The sequence below is a fragment of the Melanerpes formicivorus genome, unplaced genomic scaffold (genome assembly GCF_026170545.1).
Source record: "Melanerpes formicivorus ecotype bairdi unplaced genomic scaffold, bMelFor1.0.p_v2 SCAF_72, whole genome shotgun sequence".
In the NCBI taxonomy this organism is placed as follows: domain Eukaryota; kingdom Metazoa; phylum Chordata; class Aves; order Piciformes; family Picidae; genus Melanerpes; species Melanerpes formicivorus.
Window position 1 is genome coordinate 1,224,930 of NW_027142424.1, and position 10,960 is coordinate 1,235,889.

Here is a 10,960-nt window from a genome sequence, read left to right on the forward strand (position 1 = left end):
TGGTTTAGTGTGGAGAAGAGGAGGCTGAGGGCAGACCTCACTGCTCTCTACAGCTCCCTGAAAGGAGGTTGCAGTGGGGTGGGGGTTGGTCTCTTCTCCCAGGCACCCAGCACCAGAACAAGAGGACACAGTCTCAAGCTGTGCCAGGGGAGGTTTAGGCTGGAGGTGAGGAGAAAGTTCTTCCCAGCAAGAGAGACTGGCCATTGAGATGTGCTGCCCAGGGAGGTGCTGGAGTCCCCATCCCTGGAGGTGTTCATGAGGGGATTGGATGTGGCACTTGGTGCCATGGTTTAGTTAGTCATGAGGTGTTGGGTGCCAGGTTGGACTTGATGATCTCTGAGGTCTTTTCCAGCCTTATTGATTCTATGATTCTGAAGAAGGTCTGGAAGTAGTCCCTCAAAGAGCTGTGCTGGGGCATCCCCAGCTGTCTCTGCAGAGAGGAGATGGAGACAAAGCCACTCAGACACTGCTAGGCTGTTATGTTGAGCTTGTTCCTCTTACTCCTGGAAGCACAGTCAGGTGGCTTCATGGTGGCCTCTGAAGTGGCAGCATGGTTGAGGCTGTGCTTCCCTACCTCTCAAAACTGTCTGGAGAGAGATTCTTCTCACTGCCAACCAAACCCAAACCCTTGCTGGCCTCCTGAGGGCGGTCAGGAGAACCGAGCCTCCTCCCACTGTGCCCCGTGGTGACAGCAGGCACCATCACCAGAGAGATGAGCTGGCTTTCTCCTGTCTGTCCTTCTGCAGGAAGAACCACTCCAAGTGCCTGGTGCACTGCAAGATGGGCGTGAGCCGCTCGGCCTCCACCGTCATCGCCTACGCCATGAAGGAGTTCGGCTGGTCCCTGGAGAAGGCCTACAGCTACGTCAAGCAGAAGCGCAGCATCGCCCGGCCCAACGCCGGCTTCATGAGGCAGCTGCTGGAGTACCAGGGCATTTTAGATGCCAGGTGAGGGCAAGGCTGACTGGCAGCCAAGGCAGGAGCTGATGGTGTCCACAGAGAGGCAGCCAAGCTGGTGGAGGGTCTGGAGAGCAGGGCTGGTGAGGAGCGGCCGAGGGAGCTGGGGGTGTTCAGCCTGCAGAAGAGGAGGCTGAGGGGAGACCTCCTGGCGCTCTGCAAGTACCTGAAAAGAGGTTGGAGCCAGGTGGGGGTTGGTCTCTTCTCCCAAGGAATAAATGATAAGGCAAGAGGAAATGTCCTCAAGATGCAGCAGGGGAGGTTTAGGTTGGATATGAGAGACTTCTTCACTCAAGGGGTTCACTAAGACTGGAGCAGGCTCCCTGGGGAGGTGATGGAATCCCCACCCCTGGAGGGGTTTCAAAGAGGCAGAGTTACAGTGCTGAGGGCTGTGGTGAGACACTGGCACAGGTCACCCAGGGAGGTGGTGGAAGCCTCATCCCTGGAGGTTTTTAAGGCCAGGCTGGATGTGGCTGTGAGCAACCTGCTGCAGTGTGAGGTGTCCCTGCCCATGGCAGGGGGGGTGGAACTGGCTGAGCCTTGAGGTCCCTTCCAACCCTAACACTTCTATGATTCTATGGTTTAGCACCAGGCTTGGTAGAGTTAGAGAAGGGTTGGACTCGGTGATCTTGAAGGGCTTTCCAACCCAAACAATTCTGTGATTGTAAGCAACCACTGATGGGTTTTGTGACACAGAAAGATCTGTCCCCCTGGGGTTCTGGTCAGGAGCAGGTTCTTCTGCACCACAGGCACGCGGTGCTCAGACGCTGTCGGAGCATGCACGGTGCTGTGGTCTGAAGGATCCTCCTCAGGAAGGCAGACACAGAAGCCTGGGCTAATTGTGTTTTTTTTCCAAAGCTTTTCCCTGCCAGGCCTCTCCAGATGGAAATTAGCTGTCTTCTGGAGGAATCTGCTCTGGTTTAATTCAGTTAGGACCTCTTCATGCTTGGGAAGCACGTTCCCGTTCCTCAGCAGCCAGCCAGCGCCGCGCAGCAGAGCTTTGTTCCTGCTTTATGAGGCAGAACCCAGCTTGGGCAGCATTGGAGGCCAAGCTTTTGCAGGATGGGTGACCATGCCAGTCACAAGTCCTTGTCTCTGCAAGGGCTGTAGTAGCTAATGAGGGTTTCTGTATGCTCTGCTTGGCCTCTGCTCTGCTAGGAGAAGAGGAGGAAAGCTTTTCGCTCTGCTTCTGCAGGAGCTGTGCCATCCCTAATTAGGTTGGACACTGGAAGGAACTTCTTCCTGACAGGAGTCTCAAAGACAGGCTCCCCAGAGAGGTGGCTGAACCTCCATCCCTGGAGGTGTTTTAGAGCCAGAGCTGTGGTGCTGAGGGACACAGCTTAGCAGCAGACTTGGTCCAGTCCAAGCACTCTCAAACTCTACCATCTTGAAGGTCTTTTCTAAGCAAAATGATTCTGTGATTGTATGAAACCTGCAGAGCTGTTGGTTCTGTGTTTTGCTGTGCTGGGGGCCTCTGTGCCCTTCTGCCCTCATGGGCTCCTCCTGAGGGCTCTTCCATGATGGCTGCAGTGCAGGACACTGCTGTGAGTCTGCTGGGACAGAGGCTGGTCAGAAATCCTGTTGTTAAATCTGGTTTTGTCTAGGTGGGACTGGGAGACCTAAGCCAGTGGTGGTGGAGGGTTCCTGGGCCCAAGCACCCTGCAGTTCATAGATTCAATGAATGGTTTGGGTTGAAAGGACCCTTACAGATCATCCAGTTCCAGCCCCCCTGCTGTGGGCAGGGACATCTTCCACTAGCCCAGGCTGCTCAAGGCCCCATCCCACCTGTCCTTGAACACCTCCAGGGAAGGGACATCCACAGCCTGCCGGGGCAACCTGTTCCAGTGTCTCCCCACCCTCACTGGAAAGACTTTTTCCCTCATCTCCAGTCTAAATCTGCTCTCCTCAAGCTTCATTCCTTTCCCCCTCGTCCTGCCACAAGTACGCTCAGCAGTTCCACAGCTCTCCCTTGTCTCTCTCCTTTCCCCAGCAAGCAGCGCCACAACAAGCTGTGGAAGCAGCAGGCAGAGAGCAACCTACCCCAAAGCACAGATGATCCCACGGGCTCGGGTGACTTCTTGCTGGAGAGCTTGGACATCGACCTGGAGAACCGTCTGGCCGAGCTGGACGCGCCCTCGCAGCCGGCGTTCCTGGACAACCGCGCCGGCACCGAGGGGCCGGGGGGCTTCGGGTACTGCTTCCGCCGCCTCTCGGACACCCTGCTGGAGAACAAGGTCCCCAGGGACAGGGAGGGCTTCTTCCCCATGGAGGAGCTGGAGAGGGACGCTCTGGTGGAGCGAGCTGCCTCGCTGGCGGGGCAAGCTCCGTCCGCACCTCCCGAGGGGAGGAGGCTGCTGGAGGTGGGCAGAGCCCTGGAGCCGGCGGAGCCGCTGGTGGAGCTGGGCAGCTTCACCGAGAAGGAGGTGAAGAGGAAACTGGACTTCAGCCCCCGGAGGGGAAGGATGGTGCTGGGCCCCAGGGACGCAGGGGAGGAGAGCAGCAGGGAGGAGAACCCGGTGGAGAAGTGGAAGCGGCGCTTGTCCATGCACAAGGAGGAGAGCAGGCTGAACAGGGAGAACCTCAACAACAACAACAGCAAGAGGAGCTGCCCCGAGGATTTCGAGGTGCGTATGGCGCCGGAGCCTAGGGGGTTAGCCTGGCTGACCCTGCTGCCAGTGAAACTGCTCTTCTCATCTTCATAGCACAGTTTCATTTGACTTGGATAGAGCCATGATGAGCTGCTTCCTTTTCGAAGTGCTTCTGAGCCTGGCTTTGCTTGGATTTAGCTGCCAGAGGGAGAGGCCTGTGAGTGCCCTGTTAAACTGCTTGGGGCATCTTGCTTGCATGACCATCGCTCGACACGGTAGGTATTCCTCAGGGAAGGTTCTGAGAACACCTGTGGCTTTGGTTCCTGCTGCAGGGCCTGGAGAGCAGTAGAAATGGGCTTTGTTTCACAGAGTTACAGGTTGCACTGGGCTGGAAAGGACCCTCAAAAGGTTATCTTTTCCAAGCCCCCTGCGGTCAGCAGGGACACCTCCAGCTAGAGCAGGCTGCCCAGGGCTACATCGAGTCCAATCTTGAATGTCTCCAGGGATGGGGCCTCAACCACATCCCTGGGCAACCTCTTCCAGTGTTTCAGCATCCTCATTGTGAAGAATTTCCTCCAAGTGTCCAACCTAAGTCTCCCCTACTCCAGTTTCAAACCATTGCTTCTTGACCCATTACCGCGGTCCCTCCCCAGCCTTCCTGTAGGTCCCCTTCAGATACTGAAATGCAGCTCTTAAGGTCTCCCTGGAGCCTTCTCTTCTGCAGGCTGAAGAGCCCCAGCTCTCTCAGCCTGTCCCCCTAGCAGAGGTGCTCCAGCCCTCTGATCATCTTTATGGCCTTCTCTGGACTCACTCCAGCAGGTCCATGTTTCTCCTGTTTGGGGTTCCATAGCTGGATGCAGTACTGCAGGTGAGGTCTCAGCCGAGCAGAATGGCAGAATCCCTTCTCTCCATCTGCTAGCCACGCTTGTGCTTGGCCTGCTCGGCTGGCAGAGTGTCTTGTGGCCTGTGCCTCTCGCTCCCTGCAGGGGAGGTTGGACCAGATGACCTTTAAAGGTCCCTCCCCACCCAAGCCAGGCCGTGGCTGCCAGCCTGTTGTGTGCACGAGTTATCCCTACCTGTTTTCTTCTCTGCAGCACGATGCCGTCTTTGGGATCCTCAGCAAGGTCAAACCTCCCTACCAGTCCTGTGCTGACTGCATGTACTCCTCGGCCAGCTTGTCCCCTGACCCCTTTGGGGAGCAGTGCGAGAAGCTGAACCCCGGCGCCGGGCGGCGCAGCGCCACCATCTGCACTCAGCCAGCCCTCCTCTCCCACCTCAGCTCCAGCCTGGCCGACCACCTGCCCAGCAAGGCACACCCCGAGGAGGCCATCAGGACTAAGCCCAGCGAGGCTCCGCTTCCCCTGCCAGCAGGGCCTGGCCCTTTGGAGGTTGGGGCTTGCAAATCGCTTCATCAACCCTGCAGCCTCTTGGAGAAAGGCAAAGAGGCCCCGAAAAGCCCAGTCAGAACTCTGCTGCCCAGGAGAAACTCCCACTGTGACAAGAGCCTCCTTCACGCTGAGGTGGTGAAAGAAGAGTCCCTGGCTAGGAAAGACAGCAAAGCCACCAAGGACCTGAAGCAGTTGCTGTTCCTCAAGGAGCTGGAGAAGCCAAGCGCCAGCAGCTACCTGACGCAGCACCAGGAGTCCCTGCTGCAGCTGCAGAAGGCAGGCCTGGTCCGCAAGCACACCAAAGAGCTGGAGAGGCTGAAGGGCCTGCCCTCGGACGCCTCGCCGCTGCTCAGAGACAGCCCCCTCGGCAGGGTCGACTCCAGCATCGAGGAGGAGAGCGAGGACTTGCTGCCCCCCCACGGCCTGCTGCCTCTCCTGAGCCCGGCCCCGCCGAGAGCCGAGGAGGCGGAAAACAACGTGGAGAAGCTGGAGGTGAAACGAGCCTTGGAGGGGCTCCCTCCCAAAACCTCCACCCCCGCCGGCTGCCGCCTGGAGCACACCAGCAGCTTCACCAAGGACTTCCTGAAGACCATCTGCTACACCCCCTCGTCCTCCCGCAGCTCCAACCTGACGCGCAGCTCCAGCAGCGACAGCATCCACAGCGTGCGGGGCAAGCCCGGCCTGGTCAAGCAGAGGACTCAGGAGATCGAGACCAGGTTGAGGCTGGCCGGCTTGACTGTGTCCTCCCCGCTCAAGAGGTCCAATTCTCTGGCCAAGCTGGGCTGTCTGAACTTGTCCTCCGAGGACCTGTCCAGCGACATGGACGTGTCAACCCTCACAGGCTCCAAGGAGGCCGTGTCCAGCGAGTCTTCCATGCTCTGCGAGCCACAAAGCCTGCTGAGGAGCGCAGAGCTCAGCCCCAAGCTGGCCGCCACCAAGCCAGCGGTGGGGAGCGGGAAGAGCGCCCTTTGGCTGGGCAAAAGTTGATGCCTTCTGTGGGGGAGGGAGCAGGGGGTGGCTTTGGGGTGGTTTGGGGTTGTTTTTTTACAGCATCTGTTCATTGTAATTTCCTCACCTGAGCTGCAGGAGCTCCTCTGGTGCCACCTCCTCCTCTTCTTCTCCTTGTCCTCCAAATGGGGTGGAAAAATGAGCCCTTAGTGGGTCACAGGGACTGGCACAAGGGAAAATAAAAAGGTGTTGCACGGCTTGGAGAGGTCCCTGTGTGTGACTTGCCTCTGTTGTCCTGCAGGATGCTCTCTCCAGTGCTGTTTGCCAAGGACCAGTGACCTGGGTTTGTGTGTGACAATAGGGCAGGGATTGATCTCTGCTGCTCTGCCCAGACACCGGATGCTGAAATGTGCTCTTCCCAAAACTCAACCAAACCCTTCATCAGGACTCTCTTTGTTACAGAACAAACAGGATGCCAGCTGGGAAGGCACCCCAAGGATCCAGTCACAAGTCTCTGCTTCAAACAGGGTGCTTGTGGAATATCCTTCCAGTCCCACCCCAGCATGGGGTGAGGATTGGAAGGGATCTGTGGGAGACCATCCAGACCAATCCCCCTGCTCAAGCAGGGGCACCCACAGCAGCTTGCCCAGGAGCACAACAGCCAGCTGGGTTTGGAAGCTCTGCAGAGGGGACTCCACACCCGCTCTGGGCAGCCTGCTCCAGTGGTGACATGAACGCTACCTCTGCTCCTCTTTCCATCTTGGTTCCTTGGTTGGTTCCCAAAGGCTTTCTCCCCCAGCATTTCCCATTTTGGAAGGTATTCCCTGATCTGTAAAGGACCATGGAGTCTCGGTGGCTGTACCACTCCAGGTGACCCAGCTGGCAGGTGAAGGAGTCTCCAGCTGTCTTGGTGTTGGCTCTGTGACCTGCTGGTGTTTGTCCTCCTTGTGTGACCCAGGGGAATTGTGTCAGCCCCATGTTGGTGCTGGAGTGGCACCCAAGCCCTGTCATGTGGAGAGGCCTCACTTTCTTTGGGTGTCTGCTGGGAAGTGAGGGGCTCTCCAGCTGTCTTGGTGTTGGCTCTGTGACCTGCTGGTTTGTCCTCGTTGTGTGACCCAGGTGAATTGTGTCAGCCCCATGTTGGTGCTGGAGTGGCACCCAAGCCCTGTCATGTGGAGAGGCCTCACTTTCTTTGGGGTTACTCTCCAGCTGTGTTGGTGTTGGCTCTGTGACCTGCTGGTGTTTGTCCTCCTTGTGTGACCCAGGTGAATTGCCCCAGCCCTGCTTCGGTGCTGGAGTGACACTCAGGCCCTGCCATGTGGAGAGGCCTTGGTGTTCTTTGGGTGTTTTTGCTGTTGTGGTGGTTTGTGATGTCCCAGCTCTGTGATGAGCCTGGCCAGTGACTGTGGGCCCTAGTGAAGCTTTGTGATGCTGTGTTGGTGTCGTGGATCCTGTGGTGGAGACCTTGGTTGGGCTGCTGGTCCGAGGAGGCCAAGGAGGGCCAGGTCTCCTGGTGTCCCATGTGTTAGGTGAACCTGTGTCCCTAATGGTCATTGCTCTTGGTTTTGGTAGAATGGTTCTCGTGTCCTCCCGTTGCCAGCAGCCTGGGAAGCTGTTGGCACAGTCCAGGGGGTTATTTATGGTGGGTGGCAGGAGGCTGGGTGGCCCCAGAGCGAGGAGAGCCCGGGTGTACGTGTCCCAGCTCTCGTAGAGCTGCCCCAGCCTCCTGCCAAGCGTGACACAGGCATAAATCCTGCTCCTGGGAGGTGTGCCTCCTTGGGGTGAGCAGTCAGAGAGAGTTATGGGCTCAGTCCAAAGGGTGTTGAAGGTGGGGGTGAGATCTTGTGGAGGAAAGCTGCTGTGACCCACAGGGAGGAAGCTGAGGGCTGCCTGTGCTCTTCAGCAGGGTGCAGCCAAGGAGCTGTGTCCCTTCCTGGGAGCGGTGCCAGAGCAGGGCCACCATGCACTTCTCTTGCCCTCCTGCTGGGGCAGGTGCTGGAGCAGCTCACCAGTGCTGTAGGAAACTCAACTCTCTTAGAGCATTCTGGGCAGCCAGCAGGCGTAGAGCTGCACCTGTGCAAGGCTTGGCTGAGTCAGGAGGGAAGGGCTTGAGAGGGACATGCTCCAAACCTTGGTGCTCTCCAGGTCTCGTCTGGCTGCTCCTGCCTTCAGGGTGAGATTCTGAAGCAGGCTTGGGGAGGATAACAAACAGACCTCGGGGGTCAGTGATGGCAAGGGGATAGATTTGGTGGTTTAGCAGCCAGGCTGGGAGCTGGAGCTCTCCAGTAGTTTAGGATCTCCATCAAAAGCTATTCCTAGAAGCTCTTTCTGATGGGGGTGGGAGAACAGGGACGCAAGAAACCTTCCTCTGAGGCTGTGAGGAGAACTGCACTGCCCTGAGGAAGGGAGCTGTGGGTTTTGATGTCCTACATCCAGAATTTTACCTGTTTTGGCTTTTTTTTTTTGAACCTTAAGCATAAGCCCTGGAGTCTTCCTGTGGGGTGTGAGGAGCTGGAGGGACTGGCAGACAGGAACTAGATGTCCCTCCTTAAGGTCTTCAACTTGCTGGATGTATTGAGCTGCAGAGGCACACTCCCCACCAAAGCTGGACTGGAGCAAAAGCTGCTGCAGGGGGGAGACGTGGGAAGTGTGTCCAGATCTTTGCTTTTTAGGGCTGAGAACACGCTGGGTTGTGTTCAGAGGGGGACTGAAGTACCCTTGACCTGATGTCTTTGTAGAATCCTCCTCCTAGCATCATTTGGGTTGGAAGGGACCCTCCAAGGTCATCTCGTCCAACCCCCCTGCGGTGCGCAGGGACACCTCCAGCTAGAGCAGGTTGCTCAGGGCCCCATCAGGTTTGACTTCCACTGGGCAGGGATGGGGCCTCCACCACACCCCTGGGCAGCCTGCTCCTGTGTCTCCCCACCCTCAGTGTGACCTGTGGCCACGTCCACTGCCATAAAGCCCCTGTGGTGGTGTCACGTTTACTGTCCTCACTTGCACTCCAATTCTGATTGGGAGGGAGCAGACAGGAGGTCCTGGGGTGGATGGATGCCCACAGGGCTCAGAGCAGCCCCTCTGGGAGCTCTCAGTGCCTCCTGCCCAGCAAATCTCCACCTCATGGCTTGATGCCAGCCCAGCCCCCACCCATCAGGGTCGCTCCCAAGGACCTCTTGTTGGACTTCTCTCTGCTCTGTGTTACACCGACGCCTTCCTGAGCCCTCCAGACTCTTCCCATTGCTGCCCAGCCAGGGGAGGAAGCCCAGGCTGGATCTGGACGGCTTCAGGAGGGTTCTGTTCGCTGGCAGAAGCCAACCCAGATGTTTCCTCCCTGCTTCCCTCAGTGCCTGCCAAGCTCTGCCACGCAACCCCCTGCCCTCCTGGGGCGCATCTCGGCGCTGGCCGCCTTCCCCTTCCATCGCTTGGGCTCAGCTCTCTCTGGACCAGCCCTCACCACCCATGGAGCCTGGGGCCCTGCTGTGTGGTTTAGAGGGGGGTTGGTCTCAAAGCCAAGGTCCTGCCAGAAGCAGCCATGTGCCATGTCCAAGGGTTCTGCAGCCAAAGCCCCGGCGCTGGCAGACTCCTCTCTGGTGTTGCATGAGCAGGTAGATGCTTGTCCCCCGGCGTGCTGTCCTTGTTCCCTTACACCCCAGTGCCTTACTACTAGTTTACAAACACCCTTTACTTCTGCTGGGCTGTTCAACCCCCACCCCTCTGGGCTCTTCTCCTCTTCTCTTGGTGCTGTTGGTGTTTCCGGTGGCAGCGAGACCGTTAAACCTCCGCACCCCACCCTGCTGAGCTCAGCACCGCTTCACCACTTCCCCTCTGCTCTCCCCACGGCAAGACCAAAGGGTTGAGTTTCCACCATGCCTAGCTGCAGCTCCTGCTGCCCCCTCTTCACCTGTGCAGCTGGGGCTGGGGGAGACAGCCTGCAGCTGTGCTGTGCTGGGTGCCCATCCAAGCCTCGTCTCCTCCAGCCAGGGAGCCCCCAGCGCACAGCTCTGGCTCCTCCTTCCCAGCCCAGGCTGTGCTGCGCTGCGTGATAGCAATAGCCACATCCTCCTGGTTGTCCTCTGTGCTTTGGCTTGGTGCTGGCATCACTCTGCCAAGAGCTTCCAGCCTGGGGAGGGGAGGGGTGGAGATCATCCTGGTGAGCAGAGAGCTGGAGAGGAGGAGGCAGGGTGGGGTGGGTGAGGTGGAGCTGTCTCCTCGCTACCAACCTTCTCTGTTTCGTGGTGGTTCTTACTTCTGGGTTTCTTTTGGACTCCCCAGGACCTTTTGTACTGTACACAATTTGGGGGGGGGATGCATCAAGCACTTTTCTTTTTGTTTGTCTGGTTTGGTTTTTACTTTGGTATGTTGAAGAGGTGGAATAAAATCTGTACTGTATATTTCCTGTGCTTCTTGTGAGAGGAACAATAAAGTTTGGGCTTGGTTTTGCCTTTTACAAGTGAGCTTTGCAATGCTTTCTGGAGGTGGGGGAGGGATCAGCCTGGTTGGGGTTGGTGGTGGTCACCTGGCTCCTGCTGTCCTCTGCTCCTTTTTCTCCTGGCTCTGCTCCTCTGGATTGTTTTTTTTTGGGGGGGAGGGTCCTGGCTGCTTTCTGCCACCCCTGAAAGCCAGATCTTGGAGATGGTTTTGTGCCTTGGGCTGCAAAGATGCTGAGGGGGGTGGAGCATCTCTCTGAGGAGGAAAGGCTTGAGGGAGTTGGGGCTTCCTAGGCTGGAGAGGAGCAGCCTGGGGGTGGGGGTGGGGTGTGGAATCTGAGCAATGCTGATCAATACTTCAAGAGTAGTTGGCAGGAGGATGGCACCAGGCTTTTATCAGTGGTGCCCAGGGGCAGGACAAGGGCTAACAGGCACAAAGTGGAACGTGAGAAGTTCCATCTGAACATGAGGAGGAACTCCTTGAATTTAAGGGTGAGGAAGCCCTGGAGCAGGCTGCCCAGAGAGGTGGTGGAGCCTCCATCTCTGGAGACATTCCAAACCCACCTGGATGTGTTCCTGTGTGATCTTCTCCAGGTGCCCCTGCCTTGGCAGAGGGCTTGGACTGGCTGATCTCCAGAGGTCCCTTCCAACCC

The 10,960-nt window shown here is 57.7% G+C and overlaps 1 protein-coding gene across 1 annotated transcript in view; it reads left to right on the plus strand.

The window, feature by feature from the left end:
* The window catches only part of SSH1 (slingshot protein phosphatase 1), a 57,495-nt gene extending 47,165 nt beyond the window's left edge, over positions 1–10,330 (plus strand). The window contains exons 13-15 of the mRNA XM_068163342.1: positions 747–947; positions 2,947–3,580; positions 4,639–10,330. Of these exons, the coding sequence (XP_068019443.1) occupies positions 747–947; positions 2,947–3,580; positions 4,639–5,919 (2,116 nt within the window). The 3' untranslated portion in view covers positions 5,920–10,330. The remainder of the gene's footprint in view (positions 1–746; positions 948–2,946; positions 3,581–4,638) is intronic.
* The last annotated feature ends 630 nt before the right edge of the window (positions 10,331–10,960 follow it).